General features: G+C 35.2%; 1 protein-coding gene across 7 annotated transcripts in view; it reads left to right on the top strand.

The window, feature by feature from the left end:
- ATAD2B (ATPase family AAA domain containing 2B) overlaps nt 1–22,983 on the top strand; it is a 139,218-nt gene that overhangs the window by 65,497 nt on the left and 50,738 nt on the right. For all 7 annotated transcript variants that reach the window (XM_055540818.1, XM_055540819.1, XM_055540814.1 and 4 more), the window contains 3 exons: nt 2,636–2,947; nt 6,573–6,708; nt 14,395–14,581. In XM_055540818.1, coding sequence (XP_055396793.1) covers nt 2,636–2,947; nt 6,573–6,708; nt 14,395–14,581 — 635 coding nt within the window. The remainder of the gene's footprint in view (nt 1–2,635; nt 2,948–6,572; nt 6,709–14,394; nt 14,582–22,983) is intronic.

The following is a 22,983-nucleotide window of genomic DNA, read 5'->3' on the forward strand; positions in this document are numbered from 1 at the left end:
CATGGAACAACAGACTGGTTCCAAATTGGGAAAGGAGTACATCAAGGCTAATATATTGTCACCCTGCTTATTTAACTTATATGCAGAGTACATCGTGAGAAATGCTGGGCTAGAGGAAGCACAAGATAGAATCAAGATTGCTGGGAGAAATATCAATAACCTCAGATATACAGATGACACCACCCTTATGGCAGAAAGTGAAGAGGAACTAAAGAGCCTCTTGGTGAAAGTGAAAGAGGAAAGTCAAAAAACTGGCTTAAAACTCAGCATTCAAAAACCAAAGATCATGGCATCTGGTCCTATCACTCCATGGCAAATAGCTGGGGAAACAATGGAAACCGTGACAGACTTTATTTTCTTAGGCTCCAAAATCACTGCACTTGGTGACTGCAGCTATGAAATTAAAAGACACTTGCTCCTTGAAAGAAAAGCTATGACCAACCTAGACAGCATATTAAAAAGCAGAGATATTATATAGTCAAAGCTATAGTTTATCCAGTAATCATGTATGGATATGAGAGTTGGACCATAAAGAAAGCTGAGTGCCAAAGAGTTGATGCTTTTGAACTGTGGTGCTGGAGAAGACTCTTGAGAGTCCCTTGGACTGCTAGGAGATCAAACCAATCAATCTTAAAGGAATTGAATATTCATTGGAAGGATTGATGCTGAAGCTGAAGCTCTAATACTTTGGCCACCTGATGTGAAGAACTGCCTCATTGGAAAAGACCCTGATGCTGAGAAAGATTGAAAGCTGGGGGAGAAGAGGACGATAGAGGATGAGATGGTTGGAAGGCATCACCGACTCAATGGATATGAGTTTGAGCGAGCTCCAGGAGTTGGTAAAGGACAGGGAAGCCTGGTGTGCTGCAGTCCATGGGGTTGCAACCACACTACTGAGTGACTGAACTGAACTGAGTGGTAAACTTGTTTTTTTCTGAGGAATTTTTAGGAAATTGATTGCTGATATGGGACAGTGTCCAAGCTTCATCTGCTTATCCTTTTCTGAATTAAATTGTCATAGGACATAGTAAGTTTTCCCCTACCTCTTAATAAATGTTCCTTTTAAAAATAGAATACTTAATAATTTTAGTTGAAATTTTTAGTCCCAGTAAGTTGGTTTAATAATAAAAGAGCTTAAATTTCTTGGGGAAAAAAAAGAAGTCTAGTAGATATGATTCATTGTTCCCCCTTTCCTGTAATACATGGTAACTTAACGGTTTTATGTTTCCAGACTATAACGTTGCTGTTACGCTTTTCTCTTTTCATTCGTTCTTTCACTCAGGATTTTATTGGGTATCTATTGAATGCCAGGCCAGACATTGTTCTTGGTATTTGAGATAGATAAACAGTTAGTGAACAAGACAAATAATCTAGAGGTCATTTTCTAGTACGGGAAGGCACATAATAAAAATATTAGGTAAATGATAAGGTGATAAGTACTGTGGAAAAAGGAGAGCAGGGTAAGGAGTTTTCTGTTGCGTGTAGGACTTGATTAAGGTGATCTTTACTGATAATAGGGATATAGTTTATTATAGATGTGTGAGTCAGTTTGATTTATATGGTTTTGTTCCTTAATGTTCTTTTTCTGCCAGTTAATCTGGGAGTATTTCTTCTCTGCTTGTAGTTTTCCTATCTAATCACCATTTTAATTTCAGTATTTAAGTGTTCTACAAGGTCATTGTAAGATATAAAATGAAATAAATCTGATAACACTCCTGGAAGAGCTTAGGGACTAATGTTCTGTAACTAGTTTGAGTGGTTCCCCCTGCTGGCATAATTGACAAAGGTGGCCAAATGTAGATTTGATCGGTAATGTAAAAAACCAACCATGACTAGCTTGAGTTTTTCTCCTTTGTTTTGTGTTAAAGACCGAACAGTTCATATATTTTTCTATGTATTTGTTGCTCAAATGAATGAAATGACTGACTTCACCGGCAGATCAATCAGTTATTTAACTTAATGATGGATGATGCCTCATGTCTCTGTAGCCCTTTGAACTAGATTATCAATCACTTTAAAAGTAAATATAAAAAGGAAATTAATGTGAAAAATGGAAGAATTCTCATTCCTTTTAATACCTTTGGAATTATCAGAGATGCTTACAACTTTATAGTTTTGGGGATACTTAGATATTAACCCGCTTCTACCTTGCACTCAGAGTTGGTAGTAGAATAGCTCTGATTTCGAAGTTTCTGCTTATGTATACTACTTTGTACTGCTCCATTATATATGTTTGAAATAAGTAATATTAGAAAAATTTATGGAAAACTAATGCCTTAAGGACTAAACTGATGATTAGGAATATTGATGAAGGATTTATATGATGTTATTTTTCTTAAAACCTTTCTTGAAGAAAGATGAACATTATAATCAGTGGTTTTGGCACAAAAATATATGATTTCTTTTAATATCATTAGTTTATGTATTTGTTAACATATTCAAAGCATTTTTAGTTAATGAATAAACGGTTTTATTAGGTGTTTTTAAAGGGTCATTTTTCATTTTGCTAGTAAAATTGCCCATAATAACTGATTTAGTATTAGTTTTTTGGATAAAGATGTGCATATTTGCAAAATATAACTGGTACTTGGAAAACTGGACTTACCTTTGTTATCCTTTTCCTTTTGTGCATTAGGCTATTGTGGAGCTGATATCAAGGCCCTGTGCACTGAAGCTGCCCTGATTGCCCTCCGGAGGCGTTATCCCCAGATCTATGCTAGCAGTCATAAACTGCAGCTAGATGTTTCCTCAATCGTGCTCAACGCCCAAGATTTTTATCATGCAATGCAGAATATTGTGCCTGCTTCCCAACGTGCTGTCATGTCTTCGGGACATGCACTGTCTCCCATCATAAAACCACTGCTGGAAAGAAGCTTCAACAACATCCTAGCCGTCCTGCAAAAAGTGTTTCCTCATGCTGAGATTAGCCAGAGTGACAAGAAAGAAGGTAGTATAAATTCTCTTTTCATATTGTTAAAATGATAATATGGGCATAAGTAAATAAATTGAATATCCTTATAAAAGTGTTTGTGTGTTACTCTTTTATATTTGCCATGAATATAGGAGATGTATCTATTTCATTTGCCACTGTATTCTAGGCCTAGCATATGCCTAGCATACAGTAGTTGCCTACTCAGTGTCTATAAGAATAATGAATGGATACTTGTTCTGTTTGTTCACTCTTGGGACTATCTGACTATCTTAATATAGGAGTGTTAGCATCTTTAGGAAATTTGACTGTAATAGTATTGGTTTACATTTCTCTTATTATTATAAAGTGCTTACATAAGTTGTCATTTATTAATCCTCATAACAATCTTGTGGGGTAGGTACTCTTACTCTATCAAAAATGAAGATATTCACTTATATAAGGTCACTTAGTAAGTTCTAGGTCTTGCTCAAACCCAGGGAGCCCAACTCCAGAGGCAGTGCTCTTAACCATGTTGTAATAATGTCCCTCTGGATTTAGCTCATCATATTGCTATTATTGGCACAGCACTCCATAGTGTGTGCTAATGGAGTGTAGTTTATTCGGTTCAGTTCAGTTCAGTTCAGTCGCTCAGTTGTGTCCGACTCTGCGACCCCATGAATCGCAGCATGCCAGACCTCCCTGTCCATCACCATCTCCCGGAGTTCACTCAGACTCACGTCCATCGAGTCGGTGATGCCATCCAGCCATCTCATCCTTTGTCGTCCCCTTCTCCTGCTGCCCCCAATCCCTCCCATCATCAGAGTCTTTTCCAATGAGTCAACTCTTCGCATGAGGTGGCCAAAGTACTGGAGTTTCAGCTTTAGCATCATTCCTTCCAAAGAACACACAGGGCTGATCTCCTTTAGAATGGACTGGTTGGATCTCCTTGCAGTCCAAGGAACTCTCAAGAGTCTTTTCCAACACCACAGTTCAAAAACATCAATTCTCCGGTGCTCAGCTTTCTTCACAGTCCAACTCACGCATCCATACATTACTACTGGAAAAACCATAGCCTTGACTAGACAGACCTTTGTTGGCAAAGTAATGTCTCTGCTTTTGAATATGCTATCTAGGTTGGTCATAACTTTTCTTCCAAGGAGTAAGCGTCTTTTAATTTCATGGCTGCAATCACCATCTGTAGTGATTTTGGAGCCCCAAAAAATAAAGTCTGACACTGTTTCCACTGTTTCCCCATCTATTTCCCATGTAGTGATGGGACCAGATGCCATGATCTTCGTTTTCTGAATGTTGAGCTTTAAGCCAACTTTTTCACTCTCTTCTTTCACTTTCATCAAGAGGCTCTTCAGTTCTTCTTCACTTTCTGCCATAAGGGTGGTGTCATCTGCATATCTGAGGTTATTGATATTTCTCCTGGCAATCTTGATTCCAGCTTGTGCTTCTTCCAGCCCAGCATTTCTCATGATGTACTCTGCATATAAGTTAAATAAGCAGGATGACAATATACAGCCTTGACGTACTCCTTTTCCTATTTGGAACCAGTCTGTTGTTCCATGTCCAGTTCTAACTGTTGCTTCCTGACCTGCATATAGGTTTCTCAAAAGGCAGGTCAGGCAGTCTGGTATTCCCATCTCTTTCAGAATTTTCCACAGTTTATTGGTGAGGGAGTAAAGTAGAACCTGATTATAGATGGTCTTGATTTCTGGCCTCATGACTGTAGTTTGGATTTGAGAAAAAAATAGAAAGCTACTTTAAAAAATGCTACTCATTTATAGGAAAATTTTAGGTTTGTACGCTAATCAAAGTAAAGCCCATGAACTTTGAAGACAGCAATTTTTAAAAATTGTCTTAATTTTCTTTGTTTAGCATGTAGTTTTCACTGTATAGAAAATTGTTAGTGAATTATGTTAACATTATAACTGTTATATAGAGTAAAAATCATCAGTAATCAATGAATTTTGCTGTTATAAATGTATTTTTCAGAAACTTTATTTTTTAGGGTAGATTCTCATGAAATATCACATTGATTACTTGATTTCTTAAATTTGTCAAATGAGGAGAATAGATACTATGTGTGAGCCAGCTACTCTGCCATGAACTGTACATTTCTTGTCTCTGATTTTCATAATCGAGAATCTGTATATTTTCCCTAATTAAAAAAATCTATGTTGCCTTTAGAAAATCATAAAAATCTACCTTCTCTTCTGAGAGATTATAACTTCTTTATTTCCATTTGAGAATTTTTTTATGACATTATTAGCTATGTTTTCTTACCACTTTTTTCCCCATAAGTATTAAGTATGCTTTAGATCCATTTTTTTTCTTCATATGCCAGTGGAAGGAAGAAATCATTTTGATTATTAATAATATTTTTTAGTTATTTAGGTATATTATTCTGGATTATTTTGGTCTTTAGTGTTTTTCTTAGCAAGTGCCCTTGTATATGAATTATCAATCAAATGGTACTTAATTATTTGATTAATGTTTATAATATTAGTCATGTTAAATATTTGACTTTTAAAAGCCACTGAACTGTGCTCTGTCTGCCAGCACAATTCACGATCTCATTTTAGAAAGCATACCTCTTTTTTCCCTTGTTTTCTTTGGGAAAGGGTATGATTTCTGTCAATTTTAATTTCTTCCCTTTTCTCCTATACATGTAGCATTGCTTTTTATTGAATGAATTGACACTTTTGTTAAGTATGTATGAATTACAGCTGTAATACTTTAGGTTGTAGTCTAGGTAAATACTTAAGTATGGCACTCTCAATAGGAATTTTAGTTCCAGTTGTTCATTGAGCAGTAACTTAAGACCCATAAAGAGACTAATGTTATTTGAATGAGTGCGTTTTCTAAGATTGGCTTTTTTGCCACTAAATTCCTGAGTCCCTTCTTAACTATACTGCTGCTGCTGCTAAGTCGCTTCAGTCGTGTCTGACTCTGTGCGACCCCATAGACGGCAGCCCACCAGGCTCCCCTGTCCCTGGGACTCTCCAGGCAAGAACACTGGAGCGGGTTGCCATTTCCTTCTCCAATGCATGAAAGTGAAAAGTGAAAGTAAAGTTGCTCAGTCGTGTCCGACTCGTAGTGACCCCATGGACTGCAGCCCACCATGATCCTCTGTCCATGGGATTTTCCAGGCAAGAGTACTGGAGTGGGGTGCCATTGCCTTCTCCACTAGATTTTCCTTGAAATATGTGTGTGTATGCCATGTGAGAAAAATAAAGGTCAATTTATTCTTTGTTGCTTTTGTAAGAACTGGGCCATACTTCAATGACTCTATTAATTAAACCATTTTATATTAAATGTACTGGTTTTGGTAAAAATTAACTTAGATATTCTTAGTAAGTAGATGAGAACTTTATGAGAGTGCCATTTCTTTTCCAGACTTCTTTTAGTTATTCTCCAAAAATGTATCTCATAATACTTAAGTAGTATGTAAAGGTGAAAGAATTACATTGGTTCCATTTATAAACTTACTCAAAATACTGTAGTTTGTCAATTTGCCTGGTCAGTTTGTGTTCTTTGATAGATTACTTGTTACTGCTACTTGTTCTTTTAAGCAGTTTTCCTTAGCTTTGGTAGGTCAGTAATATTAAATGACTTCTTAAGCCTCATAATCTTTGTGTTCTTTTTAAAACAGATATAGAAACTTTGATTTTAGATGACAGTGAAGATGAGAATGCTGTATCAATTTTCGAGACAAGTTGTCACTCAGGATCACCAAAGAAACAGTCATCAGCTGCTGCTGTACATAAACCTTATCTTCATTTTACAATGTAAGCAATTTATATCAAATTTTTTTCAACTTAGAGTGATTTTTACTACTTTATGGTTAGAACTGCAGTATATTTTTACTTATGGTTGTAACTTGAGGACTTTTTTTTTTCTGTTGTTTGGACATAATTCTGAAAAATTTATATTGCGCTTTTGTTTTTGTGTGGTAGTAATTTGGCTTATTGGTCAACTAAAGATATTTTTCCGTAAACTGATTGTGGGATTCTTTTTTTTTTAAGTAGGGTAGAAGGAAGGGTTATCTTTAGAAAGTCAATCCATGTCCCCAGTATTCTTGCTTTTTAGTTCAACTGAACAGAAATGAAATATTTACTGTGATCTAGAGTATTTTGATTGTAAGAAGTTTCACATGATAATTTAGGACTCTAGGGTACTAAAGAGATTTTGAGTTAGAAATTGCTTAGTAATTAAATCAATAACTTTCTGATTGTCCAAAACCTCATTAGTTTACACTCTCTAATTTAGATTTTATGTTTTTTCTATCTACCTTTACTTATAGTAAAGCAGCTTTTGCTATACACTTCAATAGGTAAACAATTTTAGTGCTAATGTAATTTTAAAGTAAGAGATTAAATAGTTTTCACATAGTGACAGCATCATCACTTGCATTTACATAATTACCAGGATAGTTGAAGAACCATATGCTCCAGTCAGGTAGGTCTAATAGGACTTCTATTAGAAGACATTGTGTGTACTTTTTAAAGTAATGTTTCTTTAGAGAGATTTTAAATGAATTTAAGTCTTCAACATTAATGAAGTTTCTCTCATGTAGATTTTGGTGAAATGTTAATTTGATTATTTGCATTGATAACCCTTCCTTGTTTTTCAGTTTTTAAAATGAGACTAAATCACTTTAATTTACTCTTTAACAGCAAACGATCCTGTTAGAAACTTTTGTATTCTACTGGCAGAGTCTTTCTTTTATGCCCTCTGGGAAGTTTTCTTACACTATTTTAGTAATTTTACAAATCTGTTTATTAAGGGAAAACCAAATGATCATTTTTTTCTGACTTTCACCTGGTTAGCTGTGCGTGTGCTATTTGTTTTAACAGTTTTAGTTGTTTGAATTTGAAATACATAGTAGAAGCCAAGAAACTATCAAAAGACAAGTTTTTAAATTTTATATTAAGAACATTCTGTCCCTGACTTAATATATGTCAGTGCCATGGTTTATTTTGTTTGATTTAGCCTTTCTGAAGAAATTGCTCTTTTGCATAAGCTTTTCCAATTCATTGATTTGACTTTGATTTCATAGTGAGACAGCTGTATCCTAGGATGAACTTTTTAAAGAGATGTTTTGATAAAATTTGTTTATTTACTCATTCTGCCATTTTTTTTTTTAAACCCTGTGCCAGGCACTGTACTAGGTGCTGGAAACATGAATAAGATATAGTTCTTATTCTGGAAAAGTTCTTCTTCTTGTGGTTGACAAACATTAGGATATGGCTGGTGTTTTGAAAACAGATCTAACAGGTTTGCATAGGGAAGTCCAGAAATGCTTCACAGAAGAAATGGTGACCGTTGCTGTCCCTTTGAGTATAAGGGTTAGCATTTGTTGCTTATTACAAACTAGACATGTGGTAGGTGTATAAAGCTGGGGCTTCATATATGGTAATACATATAGGCCTCTCAACAGTCATTTAGCATTTGTGGTATCATCATTTTATAGATGAGGAAACTGATGTACAAAGAAGTTAAGTAAATTGCCCATGATCATGCTGCTAGCAGGGGGCAGACTTGGCACTGTTTGTTTCCTGGGATCATACTCCTTCTGTTGTACTATGTGGTTTCCAAATTGATTTCTAAGCTTAATAGGTTTTTCTGGGTAGGTTGGACAATATGATTTTTCACACTTTCCCAGAAGTATTTACCTTAGAATATAAGCCTTTAATAAGAGTTGCGCATGTATTTTGTTTTTGTTGATTTGGTTTGGTTTGGCTTTTTTGTTTGAGCAACATGTGTTAGCATGCCAGATTAATACAGAAAAGATGCTGGACAAGTAGAAAGCATGACTTGAATGCTGGTGTCAGTAACGCTAGCTCAGGCATTGATGGTGAGTTTCTGTTTCTGGATTAGTTTCCTAAAACTGTTGAAATCTTTTCTTTATATTTACGATGAAATAGAAGTCAAAGTATTTAAGGCCTATCAATCTGGTAAAGAACCCTTATGATGGAAAATAAGTTTTCTTTCTTACTGTATATTACCATAAAGGGATTAGAAACAGAACTTTCTGAGGTTCTCCAAATGAAAATAGCTTTGTTTTTTCTGATTAGAAAGATGATATACTCTGTAGAGAATTCAAGTAAAAAAGAGGTTAAAGAAGAAAGTAAAATTAAAGCCCAAGCACCTGAAGGTAATATTTGTTAACATTTTGGTGACCACACTTTGGTATTCTTGCTATCCATATAGACAGACCCATGTATTACTTTATATAATTTATATTCTCCTATAAGACTTTTAATGTGACTTGCCTTTCCCTCCTATGTTAGGAATTTTATTTTATGTCAATATATGTCTAATGTCATTATTTTAAAACAGTAACTGCATAGTAGTTTTTAAATGTTTCACAGTTTATAATAACCTTATTGATAGAAATGGAAGTTTCCACTTTTCCTATTTTATAAACAGTACTTATTTATGATAGACATCTCTCTAAGTATATATCTTTATACCATTTTCTGATGCAGACCTTAGGGAAGATTTTAAAAACTGATGCTGTGGTCAAAGTGTATATATGTTTAAAAATCTGATAGAGGTTGTTAAATTGCCTTCCAGAAAGGTTGTACCAATTTATATTTCATCACTAATGTATGAAAGGGTTATGTTTCTATTCCCTTTTCATTTCTGAGCACTATTTGTCTTTTAAAATCTTCACCAACTAGATAGATGAAAATAATACCTTTTTATGTATATGAACCATTCATTCTTTCATGTAGTGTTTCACTCCTGTGGATCTTTTGTCAAAGTGCTTATTGTGTGCCAGATGTTGCTCCAGGTAATTGGATCCATGTTAAGATGCCTGCCCTTATTCAACTTACATTTTAGATGGAGACAGACAGTAAAACAGTCAGCGTGCTAGATGAAATGTTAGAAGATAACTACTGTGGGAAAAAATGTAGAGACCACTCAGAGATAAGGGAATCTTTGGGAGTAGAATGCATTACAGAATATCCTTGGATATATTACATTTTGGCATATATTTGCCATATTTAATTTCAGAAAGTTGTGCTTTTTTCCATTCTCACTATTCATGAGAATACCAATTTTCCCACCATCTACTTACTAATAAGAGTATTATAATCTTCAGTTTACCAATCTAATAGATAAATGATGTTTCTGAATATTTTCATTATTTGTCACCTTTGATAGTAACTACCAGATCTTTCTCAAGCCTCCATCACTTTTGGGTTTTAAGCTTTGTCCAGCTGCCTGTCACCCTAAGTTGTGTCACAGATCTTTCAGTGTGTGCTTGCTTGTGTCTCTCCTTCTCTTCCCATCAGTCCTCTGAGCTACTATCCATTCCGTTGTCCTGACTGAAATTGGATGCCATTCTCAACTCTTTCTCTTTCTTCCCGTCTATATCCAGTAAATGACCCAGTCCTATAGATTTTTCTTACTAAATAAGTCTAATCTCAAGCTCTTCCTTCTACCTCCTCTGCTAGTATTCTTGTCTACACTGTTATTAACATCTCATGCCTGAGTTATTATATAGCATACCTCTAACTGGTCATCTTTCCTACTGTTTGCTGCTGCTGCTGCTGCTAAGTCGCTTCAGTTGTGTCCAACTCTGTGACTCCATAGATGGCAGCCCATCAGGCTCCCCTGTCCCTGGGATTCTCCAGGCAAGAGTACTGGAGGGGGTTGCCATTTCCTTCTCCAATGCATGAAAGTGAAAAGTGAAAGTGAAGTCGCTCAGTTGTGTCAGACTCTTTGTGACCCCACGGACTGCAGCCTTCCAGGCTCCTCCGTCCATGGGATTTTCCAGGCAAGAGTACTGGAGTGGGGTGCCATTGCCTTCTCTAATCTTTACCCCTGCTGCTGCTGCTGCTAAGTTGCTTCAGTCATGTCCGACTTTGTGCGACCCCATAGACAGAAGCCCACCAGGCTCCCCGGTCCCTGGGATTCTCCAGGCAAGAACACTGGAGTGGGTTGCCATTTCCTTCTCCAATGCAGGAAAGTGAAGAGTGAAAGGGAAGTCACTCAGTCGTGTCCGACTCTTAGCGACCCCATGGACTGCAGCCTACCAGGCTCCTCTGTCCATGGGATTTTCCAGGCAAGAGTACTGGCTGGAGTGGGGTGCCATTGCCTTCTCCGATCTTTACCCCTACATTTTCCTAAAACCTTGAAAGAAGCTGGCTGTAATGAACTATATCCACTACCCCAAAGGGCCAAGAGACTTTTTTGGCCTCTGTTCATTTGTACATCCTGTTTGTATTTCTTGAAATTCATGCTTTCTGCCTTTGATCTGTTGGATTTTTGTGCTTCCGTAACGCTTTTTCAGGAAAGTTTGCTGTGAGTCTCTAATAGCACCATGTACTCAAAAGTTGTTGCTTATTAATTTATTTCCTTTTTCCAATAAATACACTGAGTCATGAGCTCTGTAGTAACAGTGTATTGGTGGATACTTTGGGCCAAGGCATTCAACATAGGAAGTAGTCAAAAATTGTTAAATGAATGATCATTTTTAAAAAGTTACTTCTATTTTCTTTTTGAATTGTTTACGTCCTTTGTATAAGAAGGTATTTTTGGTTAAAATACTGTGCATATAAGCTCTTTATGCGTTAAAACCAGTCCTGTTAATGGCAAATTTAATTATCTTATTTGATTGTTTGCTGTTTGGTTCAGATTGTAATTTTTTAAAATTTATTGAAGAATAATTGCTTTACAGAATTTTGTTGTTTTCTGTCAAACCTCAACATCAATCAGCCATAGGCACACATATATCCCTTCGCTTTTGAATTAATCTCCCATCGCCCACCCCATCCCACCCCTCTAGATTGATACAGAGCCCCTGTTTGAGTTTCTTGAGCTATACAACAAATTCCTGTTGGCTATCCATTTTACATGTGGTAATGTAAGTTTCCATGTTTCTCTTTCCATACATCTCACCCTCTCCTCCCCTCTCCTGAAGTCCCTAAGTCTGTTCTCTATGCTTGTTTCTCCATTGCTGCCCTGTACATAAATTCTTCAGTACCACTTTTCTAGATTCCATATATATGCATTAGAATACAATATTTATCTTTCTCTTTCTGACTCACTTCACTCTGTATAATAGGTTCTAAGTTCATCCACCTCATCAGAACTGACTCAAATGCATTCCTTTTTATGACCGAGTAATATTCCATTGTGTATATATACCACAACTTCTTTATCCATTTATCTGTCCATGGACATCTAGGTTGCATCTATGTTCTAGCTATTGTAAATAGTGCTGCAGTGAACAATGGGATACATGTGTCTTTTTCAGTTTTGGTTTCCTCAAGGTATATGCATAGGAGTGGGATTGCTGGGTCATATAGAGGTTTTAGTCCTAGTTTTTAAAGGAATCTCCATACCATCTTCCATAGTGGCTGTATCAGTTTACATTCCCACCAACAGTGCAAGAGCCTTTCCTTTTCTCCACACCCTCCCCAGCATTTATTGTTTGTAGACTTTTTGATAATGGCCATTCTGACCAGTGTGAGGTGATGTCTGATTGTAGTTCAGATGTAATTTTTGAATAACAAATGTTTTTATATTTTTATGAATTAAAAATACATGAATCTTTTGTTTTTTTTGCTTCTATGTTAGAATTCATTTTGTTCTGTGAAATGAGGATCTGTATCCTTCCTATTTTAAAACAATATTTGTGTTATGGTTCATCTTTGTTCCATTTATCTTTATGCTTATTATCTTATATAAAATTTTTTCAATTACTGTGATTTGTTTTCTGGGCTGCTATTAAGTTCCACTGATCAGGGTTTCTTTTCTCTGGTGTATTATACATTCTGTTATTCTGTTCTGTAATATGTGTCAGTATAAAGTAAGGCATATCTTAACGTACTGTTTTAGAACCTGGGCTTTGCAGTTATATGGACACTGAGTTGTGTAATCGTATAGCAAACTTCTCTGAGCCTTGGGTTCGTTACTATTTAGTAAGAGGAGACTTATGTATTTCATAGAATTGTTATGAAAATTAAACAAGAAATCTGTATGAAGTTCTAGTTACTAAAATAGGCTTAAATGTGCTGAAATTGAAGCTTGCACACTTTTCCACTTGATATTTTTACTTGATTATTTATTTAATAATGATTATGTATTTAATAATGTTGCAAGGAAGTTTTAAATCTCCCTCCTGCATCAAATTTTATTTTGGGATTTTTGATTTGCATTTATAAAAATCTGTAAAATAAAATACCATAAACTAACCATAGTTAACAATAGTGAAAGTGAAAGTTGCTCAGTCGTGTCCGACTCTTTGTGACCCCATGGACTATACAGTCACTGTAGAGTATTCTGTACAATCTACTGTATTCTATACAGTCCATGGAATTCTCCAGGCCAGAATACTGGAGTGGGTAGCCTTTGCCTTATAGTTAACAATAGCTAGGTGTAAATGCATAGAAAGATTTGACGTCTGTATTCAGGTCCATGATGTATTCCAAGTAGTTCTGCATCTCTCTTGTTTAGATTTTTTATTATTGTTTATGATTTGTATATTTAGTATTGTTTATCATTTGTATTTTTACAGTTGTGAATAGAATCTTCTTTCCTTCTTTATATTGGTTATTGATGGTGTTTAGGAAAATCTTTCAGTTTTTCTATTTCCATCTTCAGTCATTTTGTTGGTGGTAGGCTATGGCAGTGATTAGTTGATCCTCTTGGATTTTCTAGTGTATAATCATGTTCTTTACAAATAACAGTGTTTGTCCTATTTCTTTCCATTAGTTCCATATTAAAATTTGCTTTATTATTATTGCATTGCTTAGAATTTCCTGCATTATGTACAGTGATATTAGATAAACTTGCTTCATTTATCTTTTTAGTGGTGCTGTAGAATCTTGAAAATACAAGTTGATTTTGGTTTAATATGTTATCCTCAGTTGGCCTTTTCTGGTGTAGGGCTATAGATGTTATCTACTAAGTTAAGACCAGTTAGTTTTTATTGGCCTAGAAACAAAATTGCTGCCACTAAAGAAGTCCTACTTTTTTTTTTTTTCTATTTTAAAAATTGCAAAATACGTATGAAGTCTACCATTGATAAAGAAAGAAACCATTAATAAAGAAAGCCCTACATTTGGAATAATCTTTAGATGTATATCTTTGTTGGAGAAGTGGAATTCTTAACATTTGACCTTGGATAATTAATAAACTAGATCATACTTAGTATCTGAAGTATTTTCCAAGTTAATATAAGTGGTATGAGAAGACGAATGCCCAGGTATTCTGACTTTCTTTCAGAATGGATTTTTATACTTTCATGTCTTTGTTGTTAATATGGTCAGAGAGATCAATATTTTAAAACTGTAATTAATGAAAAAATGATTCACTATACTTAAAAAGTGAGAGAGAAGAAAAAGCTCTATTAATTTGGTGTTATATTCTTTTATGTAAATATCTTCCTAATATTTCATCTTGATTTTCAGAGTGTATGGTTTTGAAATAATAATTATATCTTATGTGTATTGCAGGTCACCATATCATCAGCCAACCTCTTACAGGCCAAGGTTATTGCTGTCTGGAGAACGAGGCTCAGGTCAAACTTCTCACCTTGCTCCAGCACTTTTGCACACTTTAGAAAAATTCTCTGTGCATAGACTAGATCTCCCAGCACTTTATTCAGTTAGTGCCAAAACACCTGAAGAATCGTGCGCACAGGTAGGTTTGCACTATATCAGAGTACTCCCAACTTTCTTATTATTTATATCACAATAGTGTTTGATAGATAAATTTTTTTCAAAGAACAGTAATATAAATATTAACTTTTTGTTGGTTGTTAGCATTCTTATATTAAGGCAAAGGATCTTTTTGGTTTTTTAAAATGAGATCAGTTTTTCCCATGATACTTCATTTTTTTCTGAAATTTTAATAATCCTATTTCTTGTATTAAAGCTTTATTAAACAGTATAGAAAGGGAACTTCTTTTTGCCTTTTTTTGACCCTTTTTACAGAGACTCTTTAAGCTTCTGTCTGTACTTAAGAGCCTTAAGTAAGGGAGATAATATCAAGTTTGAGAAAGCCAAGATTTAAAATTAGTTTAGAAAACTGATAGCAATTTAAAAATTATATGTATTTGTTTTAATCAAGTGTCAATTTCAATCAATAATCAATTTTCCAATACTTTATCTTTGCTAGCTTATGAAGCAATTTGACGTTTTAATATATAACTGTGAATTTATTACAAGTGTGTCATGTTGGAACTAGGGGCTAAGGGAATAAGTTTTTTGAACCAAGGGACCATGTCTTCACCATTTCTGTGTCTCTGACACAGTGCCCACCTCATAGTAAGTACTCATTAAATGTTTGAGTGTCATCTTCTACTTTGACATTTAGCCTATTTTTAGAGATTAGACTCTCGAGTAGTAACACTTAAGAGCATTGCACACAGTTGTTGTTTTTTTTCCCCAATTATAGTTCATATATATTTAATGCATATACTATCTAACTGACAACCATTCTGCACCTTGTAGCAAGATGGATTTTTAAAAATAGTTCATAGTCAGTTCATTTCACTCACTCAGTCGTGTCCGATTCTTTGCAACCCCATGGACTGCAGCACGCCAGGCCTCCCTGTCCATCACCAACTCCCGGAGTTTACCCAAACTCATGTCCATTGAGTCAGTGATGCCATCCAACTGTCTCATCGTCTATCGTCCCCTTCTCCTCCCGCCTTCAGTCTTTCCCAGCATCAGGGTCTTTTCAAATGAGTCAGCTCTTTGCATCATGTGGCCAATAGTGTCAGATTTATTTCTCTTTTACTTAACAGTTCTTTGGGTATGAACATCCTAGCAGTACTTCACTACTTATAAAGTCCTAATTAAAGGTTTTTTTTTCCCCCAAAACCCATGGCCTGACTAAAAAACTTTATACCAGTGATTTTCTCCAGGTTTTATACATTTAATTTATCCTGGCTGTTAGTGTTCTCCAGTAAGGTGGATTTACATGTTTGCTCATGTTTTTCTTTTTTAGTGAGACAAAATTATTATAGTTTCTATGCAAGTACGGGAATAACTCAGTACCATTTAAAATAAATCCAAGTGATTTACTAGGAAAATATAAATTAATAAGGTGACTTCAGAGGAGAGAGAATCTAAATAGACAGTAGTTGTGGAAGAAGAAATTGAGTGTCAACAAACACTGAGTCCAAACAATTTCATAGGTGAATTATTTTAATCTTAAAGGTTAAGATTATTTTGATGCTGGTTAAACTGTTCCAAAGCATAGTAGAAGAAGATGTGAAATCATAAAAAAGAATGGTGTTAAACCTTTGAAAGAAATACAAAGAAAATTGTAGACTAATCTCACTTAGACAGTGGTCATAAATATTCCAAATTTATCTAGTAGCACATCGAAAGAGTAATGTACTATTACTAAGGCATGCAAAATTGATTCAGTTAGATGTGGGGAAATATAAATATTGGAATGAACATACTGAAGTTAAAAATACTTGCCAATAAAACTACACAGTGCTATGAACAAAGATAAAGAATAAAAAGAGAGTATGGACACAAAAGGTGAAAAAAAAACAAACTCCAGAACCCAAAAATGTCAAAACCTAAATGAACCACCAGTTTCCTCTCAAAATACTTCTGGGAAGTAAGATGAAAGTGAAAGTTGCTCAGTTGTGTCCTACTCTTTGTGATCCCATGGACTATACAGTCCATGGCATTCTCCAGGCCAGAATACTGGAGTGGGTAGCCTTTCCCTTCTCCAGGAGATTTTCCCAACCCAGGTCTCCTGCATTGCAGGCAGATTCTTTACCAGCTGAGCCACAAGGGAAGCCCAAGAATACTGGAGTGGGTAGTCTATCCCTTCTCCAGCAGATCTTCCAGACCCAGGAATCGAACCAGGGTCTCCTGCATTGCAGGTGGATTCTTTACCAACTGAGCTATAAGGGAAGCCCTCTGGGAAGTAAGTATATTAAAATAAAGATAGAGCTACATGGCTCTGTGTGGACAAAAAAAATTTTTTTTTGCCAATGATATGATTGTAGTATTAACTAAAAAACTATTAGGGCCAATAAGAGAATTCTGTAAGGTGGATAATTTCAAAGTTAATGTTGAACTGCATGGGTCCACTTATAGACAGATATTCTTCAGCAGTAACTACAAAACGAAAAGGTCCGTGATTGGTTAAATCTGTGGATGTGGAGAAACTGCAACTCCAGAGGGCCTGACTATAAATTATACACAGATTAACCCCTGCCTGTTCAAGGGTCAACTGCATAATAAAAGGAGAGGTCCCATTTAAAATATTAATAGCAACTAATTTTACCTGGGAATTAATAGTTAATTTGTATGGCCTAAAAGAAGAAAGCTAAAAAGTCACTTGAGGACAGCTGTATAAGTGAAAAGGCATACCTCGTTTTTATTTACTATGATTCAAAGTGTAGACTCGAATCATATTGCACAGATTAAAATCACAGCGTATTTGTATTTTTTGTGGCCTTAGATAGGTTGCTTAACCTCTGTGAGCCTCAATTTTCTCATCTATGAAACAAAGATAATGGTACCACATAAGGTTATTTTGATTATTGAAACAAGCTCATCCAATAGTCTTGGCATACAGTACCCAACAATGACAGCTATCATCATGTTTATCTCTACTGCTACATACAGCTAGTGACTGGTAAGACTCAACATTGGAGAGCCATGAGTTCTTTTCTAAATTAATGTATAAATTAAGTACAATCCCAATAATAATCCCCCGCCCCCAAATTTAAGAGGAGACATTAAAAAAGGCTCTTTTTTTTCTCTAGAAAATAAATATGAGCATAGCAAGGACAATTCTAAAGGAGAAACTGTAATGAGATATCCCTACCAGATGTTTATAGATGTAGCAGAACTGTAATAATAAACTACTTGTACCTGTGCAGAAGTACACTGACAAACAATGGAACAAAAGTGAGAAATCATGCTTAGGCCTGTGTAGAAAGAGAATTTAGTGTCTGATGATGTTAAGTGTATGATGATGATGACATTTGATTTCTTAGAATATGTGTACTTTGTCACTCAGTCATGTCTGACTCTTGCGACCCAATAGACTATAGCCTGCCAGACTCCTCTGTCAGTGAGATTGTCCAGGCAAGAATACTGGAGTGGGTTGCCATTTCCTTCTCCAGGGTGTCTTCTCCAGCCAGGAATCAAACCCAGGTCTCTTGCATTGCAGGTAGACTCTACCGACTGAGTTACGAGGGAAGCTCTGTATCTTAGAATAGATGGATTATTTAATAAATAGTCTTAGAAAACTGGCTGGCTCTATGAAGGAAAAAGAAAAACTGAATTTTCTGCCTAAAATTTAGGCCCAGTAAATTCTAGATTGTTAATGGAACTATTAAAGTGTCAGGATAATTCACAAGGTCAGTATATTATCTTGGATATGAGAAAGTAATTTCAAAGCAATATATAGAAGCCAAGAAAAATAAGAACAAAATTGACTTTATAAAATTTTTAAATTACTCATGACAAAAAACTTTTCTTTAAATAAAATTAATAGATATAACCTGGTAAAGATTTGTATTTGCAACACATGTCAAGGACAATTCTCCTAGCTATACAAAAATATATTAAAATCAGGAAGAAGAAAGGATAACAACCTAATAAGAATTGGGAAAATAGGAGCATGCCATTTATAGGGAGAAAAAAGTGGCAAATGCAACCAATAAAATTTTGAAAAGATTCTTTGCCTTACCTATAAGTGGGAAAAAAGCATGTTAAAGCAGAAAGATACTATTTTAAACAACTATCGACTTGTGAAAATGAAAAGCTTGATAAACCTAATATTGGATATATGAGCACTCATACTTGGTGAGTGGAAATGTAAATTTATTTTTTGACCCAGGAAATTTACATTAAGAAACATTTCCTAAAGATATATTAGCTATAAGTATTCACTCTTGAATGTACAGGGGTATTCATCAAAGTATTGTATAGAATTAGCAAATAATAAGACAAAAAGAAGCAAGCTAAATGTCCTTTTTATGGTGGACTGGCTAAAAAGTATAGTAACAAATACTAAGAAGTCTAACAAGAGTGAGGTAAAAGATTTATATAGGCTGATGTGGAAAGATGAAGGAGATATTAGTGGTCTCCTTATTGTTAGATATTGTAAGTCAATTTAAGTATGATCTTTGTGTTAAAAACAAAAACAAAAAATATATGTCCATGTTTATATATAAGTAGAAATTTCATCCAAGAATTACCCTTCCCCCACAAAAAAAAACCTGTTAAATAATTGTTGTTTTGGTTTGGGGGAAGAAATTTGGAGGATTAGGGGAATGAGTAAGCTTTGTCATTTTGGTTTACATTCTGCTATATAGTTTAGAATTTTTTTTTCTTTTTACTCGTGTATTTGAAAGTTTCAGGCAAACTGAAAGATAAAATCACTTTGAAGGTAGAACATTTTCAAAGTGAAGAGGGTATTCTCTGTCTGGTTAGTTGTTCCTTATGGCTAATGTATGTGTATATTCACAGTCATAATACTGGCTTCATGTTAGGTAAGGAAATCTTAGGAAATACGTAGTAAACTGTATGTTGATTTTATGGGATCCTTGGTTTTTTTTTTTCCTGAATCCTGCTTGGCATCATCGGGCTAAATTTGAATTCTAACCACATGTACTTTGGTCTCTTTCACATATCTTGGCTTTTGATACTTTTTTTTTCATGTTGGTGAGGAGGGTGGAGAGAAGTGTCACTTGGTAGTGGAAAACAACAAAACCCACTGCCTATTATTTGGGTTAGTTCCATTGCATCTAGTGGGTCAAGACAGCTCATCTTCTCTGCTTCCACCTATGAGCTTTTGGGTTGGAAGTGCTTCCTCTTCTTGAGTGACCAACACATGGATGTCTAATCTGCCCAGACACTGGTTCAATTTTATAGTCTTGGTAGCTGAAGCTCAGACTTTCTCTGAATATTGAGCAGAGACCACATAAACTGTCCCAGTTAATCCCTGACTTTGAATTTTAAGTGCATATTTTAATTTATTTATGATAATAAAACATACTACTGTCTTTTCCAGAAAACTCTTCAAAAATAGACTATTATATAATGAAACTGAGGAATTTTTTCTTAATTTGAGAAATTAAGAGATTGGCAAGCCTGGGTATAAGTAGGTAAAAAAGCCTTATGGAGAAAGAGTGTCTAACTGCCAAAATGCTGAGGAAAGAGAAACAAAAAAACCCTTTTCTCTATCCTTCTCTTGCCTATATTCACTTTCTTTTCTTCCCTTTTGGTTTACTTCTCTTGGTAGCTGGTCCTTCTGTAAACAAGATTATCTCTAAATAGATGTGGAATATAAGGGTTTGATCTGTGGCAAGTTATTCTGTGATTTTCTTTACCTCTTCCTCTGAGATGTGTAATGCAAATTAAATTGGGTTGTTTAATAGTGCAACATGAATGTGACAGGTAGTTTTAAAGGAAAGAAGTCTTGAATCAGCCTTTCGAGGTTTGTATTTATGTGTGTTAAGATGGAAGGAGCGGAAGAGCCCTACTTCATATTTCTTTATGCCATGGGGATTATGTTTAGTTTTATGCTTGTCCTTTAAAACATCCTCACACAAGCAGATATATGACAAAACTTTTTCTTCTTCTGAATGCCTCGGCTATTGATTAATCTTATCGGTTGCATGAGAAGTGGTAAAGGAGTTAGTTTCTGCTGTAGGGTTTTCTCATTGTTTTTTAAAGTTTAATGAGAATGAGAATCTCCTGGGGGTGCTTATTAAAATTTCTGATTCTCTGGCTCCAAACCCAGAGATTCTGATTCATGAAATTTGAGATGAGCCCAGAAACCTGCACTTTTAATGTGCATCCCAGTTGCTCCTATTTTAAGTTTTCAGTAAATAAACACTTAGAAATATAGTTTTAGCTCAGGGGTTCCTAACCCCAGGGCCACAGCTGGTACCAGTCTGTGGCCTGTTAGGAACCGGGCTGCACAGCAGGAGGTGAGTGAAATTTCATCTGTATTTACAGTTGCTCCCCATTGCTGGCATTACTGCCTCAGCTAAGCCTCTTGTCAGATCAGCAACTGCATAGTAAATGTAATGCACTTGAATCATCTCAATATCCACGGCCCACCGCCTCCCCTACCCCCCATGGAAAAATTGTGCTCAAAAAAAGTTTGAAAAAGAGTTGGGGACTGCTGTTTTTGCTGATTACTGGACAGTAGTTTGACATTTAAAACTGAAACAATTCCCAGAGTTCATAAAGTAGCTCTGTGTGTGAGCATGTCTGTATGTATTTTACTTAGCATTTCATAGTCTTCCAAAGACTCTGAGGGTAGGAGAATGGAAACTGATGTAGCCTGGAAGATTTGTGGTTGTCCCAGTCAGTTCACAAGTAATTGTTGAGCCCCTACAATGAGGCTGGAGATGTCAGTATCCACAGTAAAAGATTTACTGTGTTAACACTCTCTAAAAAATAAATATAGCAGCTCTAATGAGGTGGACAAATCTAGACAAATTATACAGAGTGAAGTAAATCAGAAAGAGAAAGACAAATATTGTATATTAATGCATACATATGAAATCTAGAATGATGGTACTGATGAATCTATCTACAGGGCAGCAGTGGAGATACAGACATAGAGAACTTTCAGAAGCTGGGGGAGAAGGTGGAATGATTTGAGAGAGAAGCATTGAAACATAGAGATTACCATATGTAAAATAGATAGCCAGTGGGAATTTGCATATGATGCAGGGAACTCAAAGCTGGTGCTCTGTGACAACCTAGCCGGTGGAATGGGGAGGGAGGTGGGGGGAGGTTTAAGAGGGAGGAAACATATGTGTACCTATGGCTGATTCATGTTGTTGATGTGTGGCAGAACCATCACAGTATAGTAAAGTAATTATCCCCCAATTAAAAATAAAATGTTTTAAAAATAGCAACAACTGTGAGTCCCTTTTACTGACTTTTTCAGATGTATTTCTTTTCCCTCTTGTATCATTTCCATTGCTGACTTAGGAAAAAAGTGATTGATGAATGTGTTACTTAATTGTTTTCATTACTATCAAGGTATAATTGAATTGATAAAGCTTTGGAGTTTGGGTCCTGTATGTTGTTATGAGTAATTTCACATGGTCAGTAAGGTTTTTTGGAGGGTAAAAATTTTAGTATTTATTTTTCCCCAGAAAGAAATTACATCTGGAAATTCTCAGGGAAAATCTGTTTTGGTTATGTGGCATTAAGGAATTAATATACTTACCTATGTGTATACTTTGGATGCTGTTGTGTTTGTGAAAGAGGATTTCTGGGTTTCTCCATAACACTCTGTGTATGCTGGGGATACTCTTGTGTTTGTGTACATGGCTACACATCTGTGTTTTGCCATAGAATTTTTTTTTTTCCTTGGAGTTGTAAACAGATTAAATTATCCTGGCCCAAATTGTGTCACATTTACTGAAATTATTGAAGTTTTTAGCGATGAAAATATCTTCATTGCTAGAAAAGGAACTTGGGTGTTTTAATTTTCAAGAAATGTTGATTTGTATTAAACCCATTGTTCAGAAACTCTAGTATAGCTGTGTTTTTTAACAGGCTGATTTTATATGCTTGTAAAGAAATTGGGCTTTTAATTTCTTGAATCCTGAATCTTCAAACCTCAGGCAGTGCCTTATTTTCACAGAGATGCTCAAAATGGAATAAATGACATATATGGAAGAAAGTTATCCATAATGGAGACATAGTATTATTTTAACTTTTTTTTGATATCATGGTTTAAGGAATTAAACTTATTTAAATAGTACTTTTTAATTTTTATAAAAATTGAGAATAAATTAGCCCCCAAGAATTTTATTTTACTTATGTCTTATAATTTTAGTATATTCATAATATTGTAAAGTGACCAAGACAAATTCTGAAAATTTATTGATGATACAAAGTTGTTTTTCTCATGTAGCCCCTTTTAGAAAAGCGAAAACTGTACTGGCTTGGAGCTTTCTGCTTCACGCACCTTTGCATTTAAAATTACTCTGGTTTTCAGTTTTTAAAGTGGCTTGTTATAGGCTGTATATTCTTAATTTTTTAAAGATACAGTAAATTTTCATGTACTGAAAGTTTTAATTTGGT

This window comes from Bubalus kerabau, chromosome 11 (assembly GCF_029407905.1).
Source record: "Bubalus kerabau isolate K-KA32 ecotype Philippines breed swamp buffalo chromosome 11, PCC_UOA_SB_1v2, whole genome shotgun sequence".
NCBI lineage: Eukaryota > Metazoa > Chordata > Mammalia > Artiodactyla > Bovidae > Bubalus > Bubalus kerabau.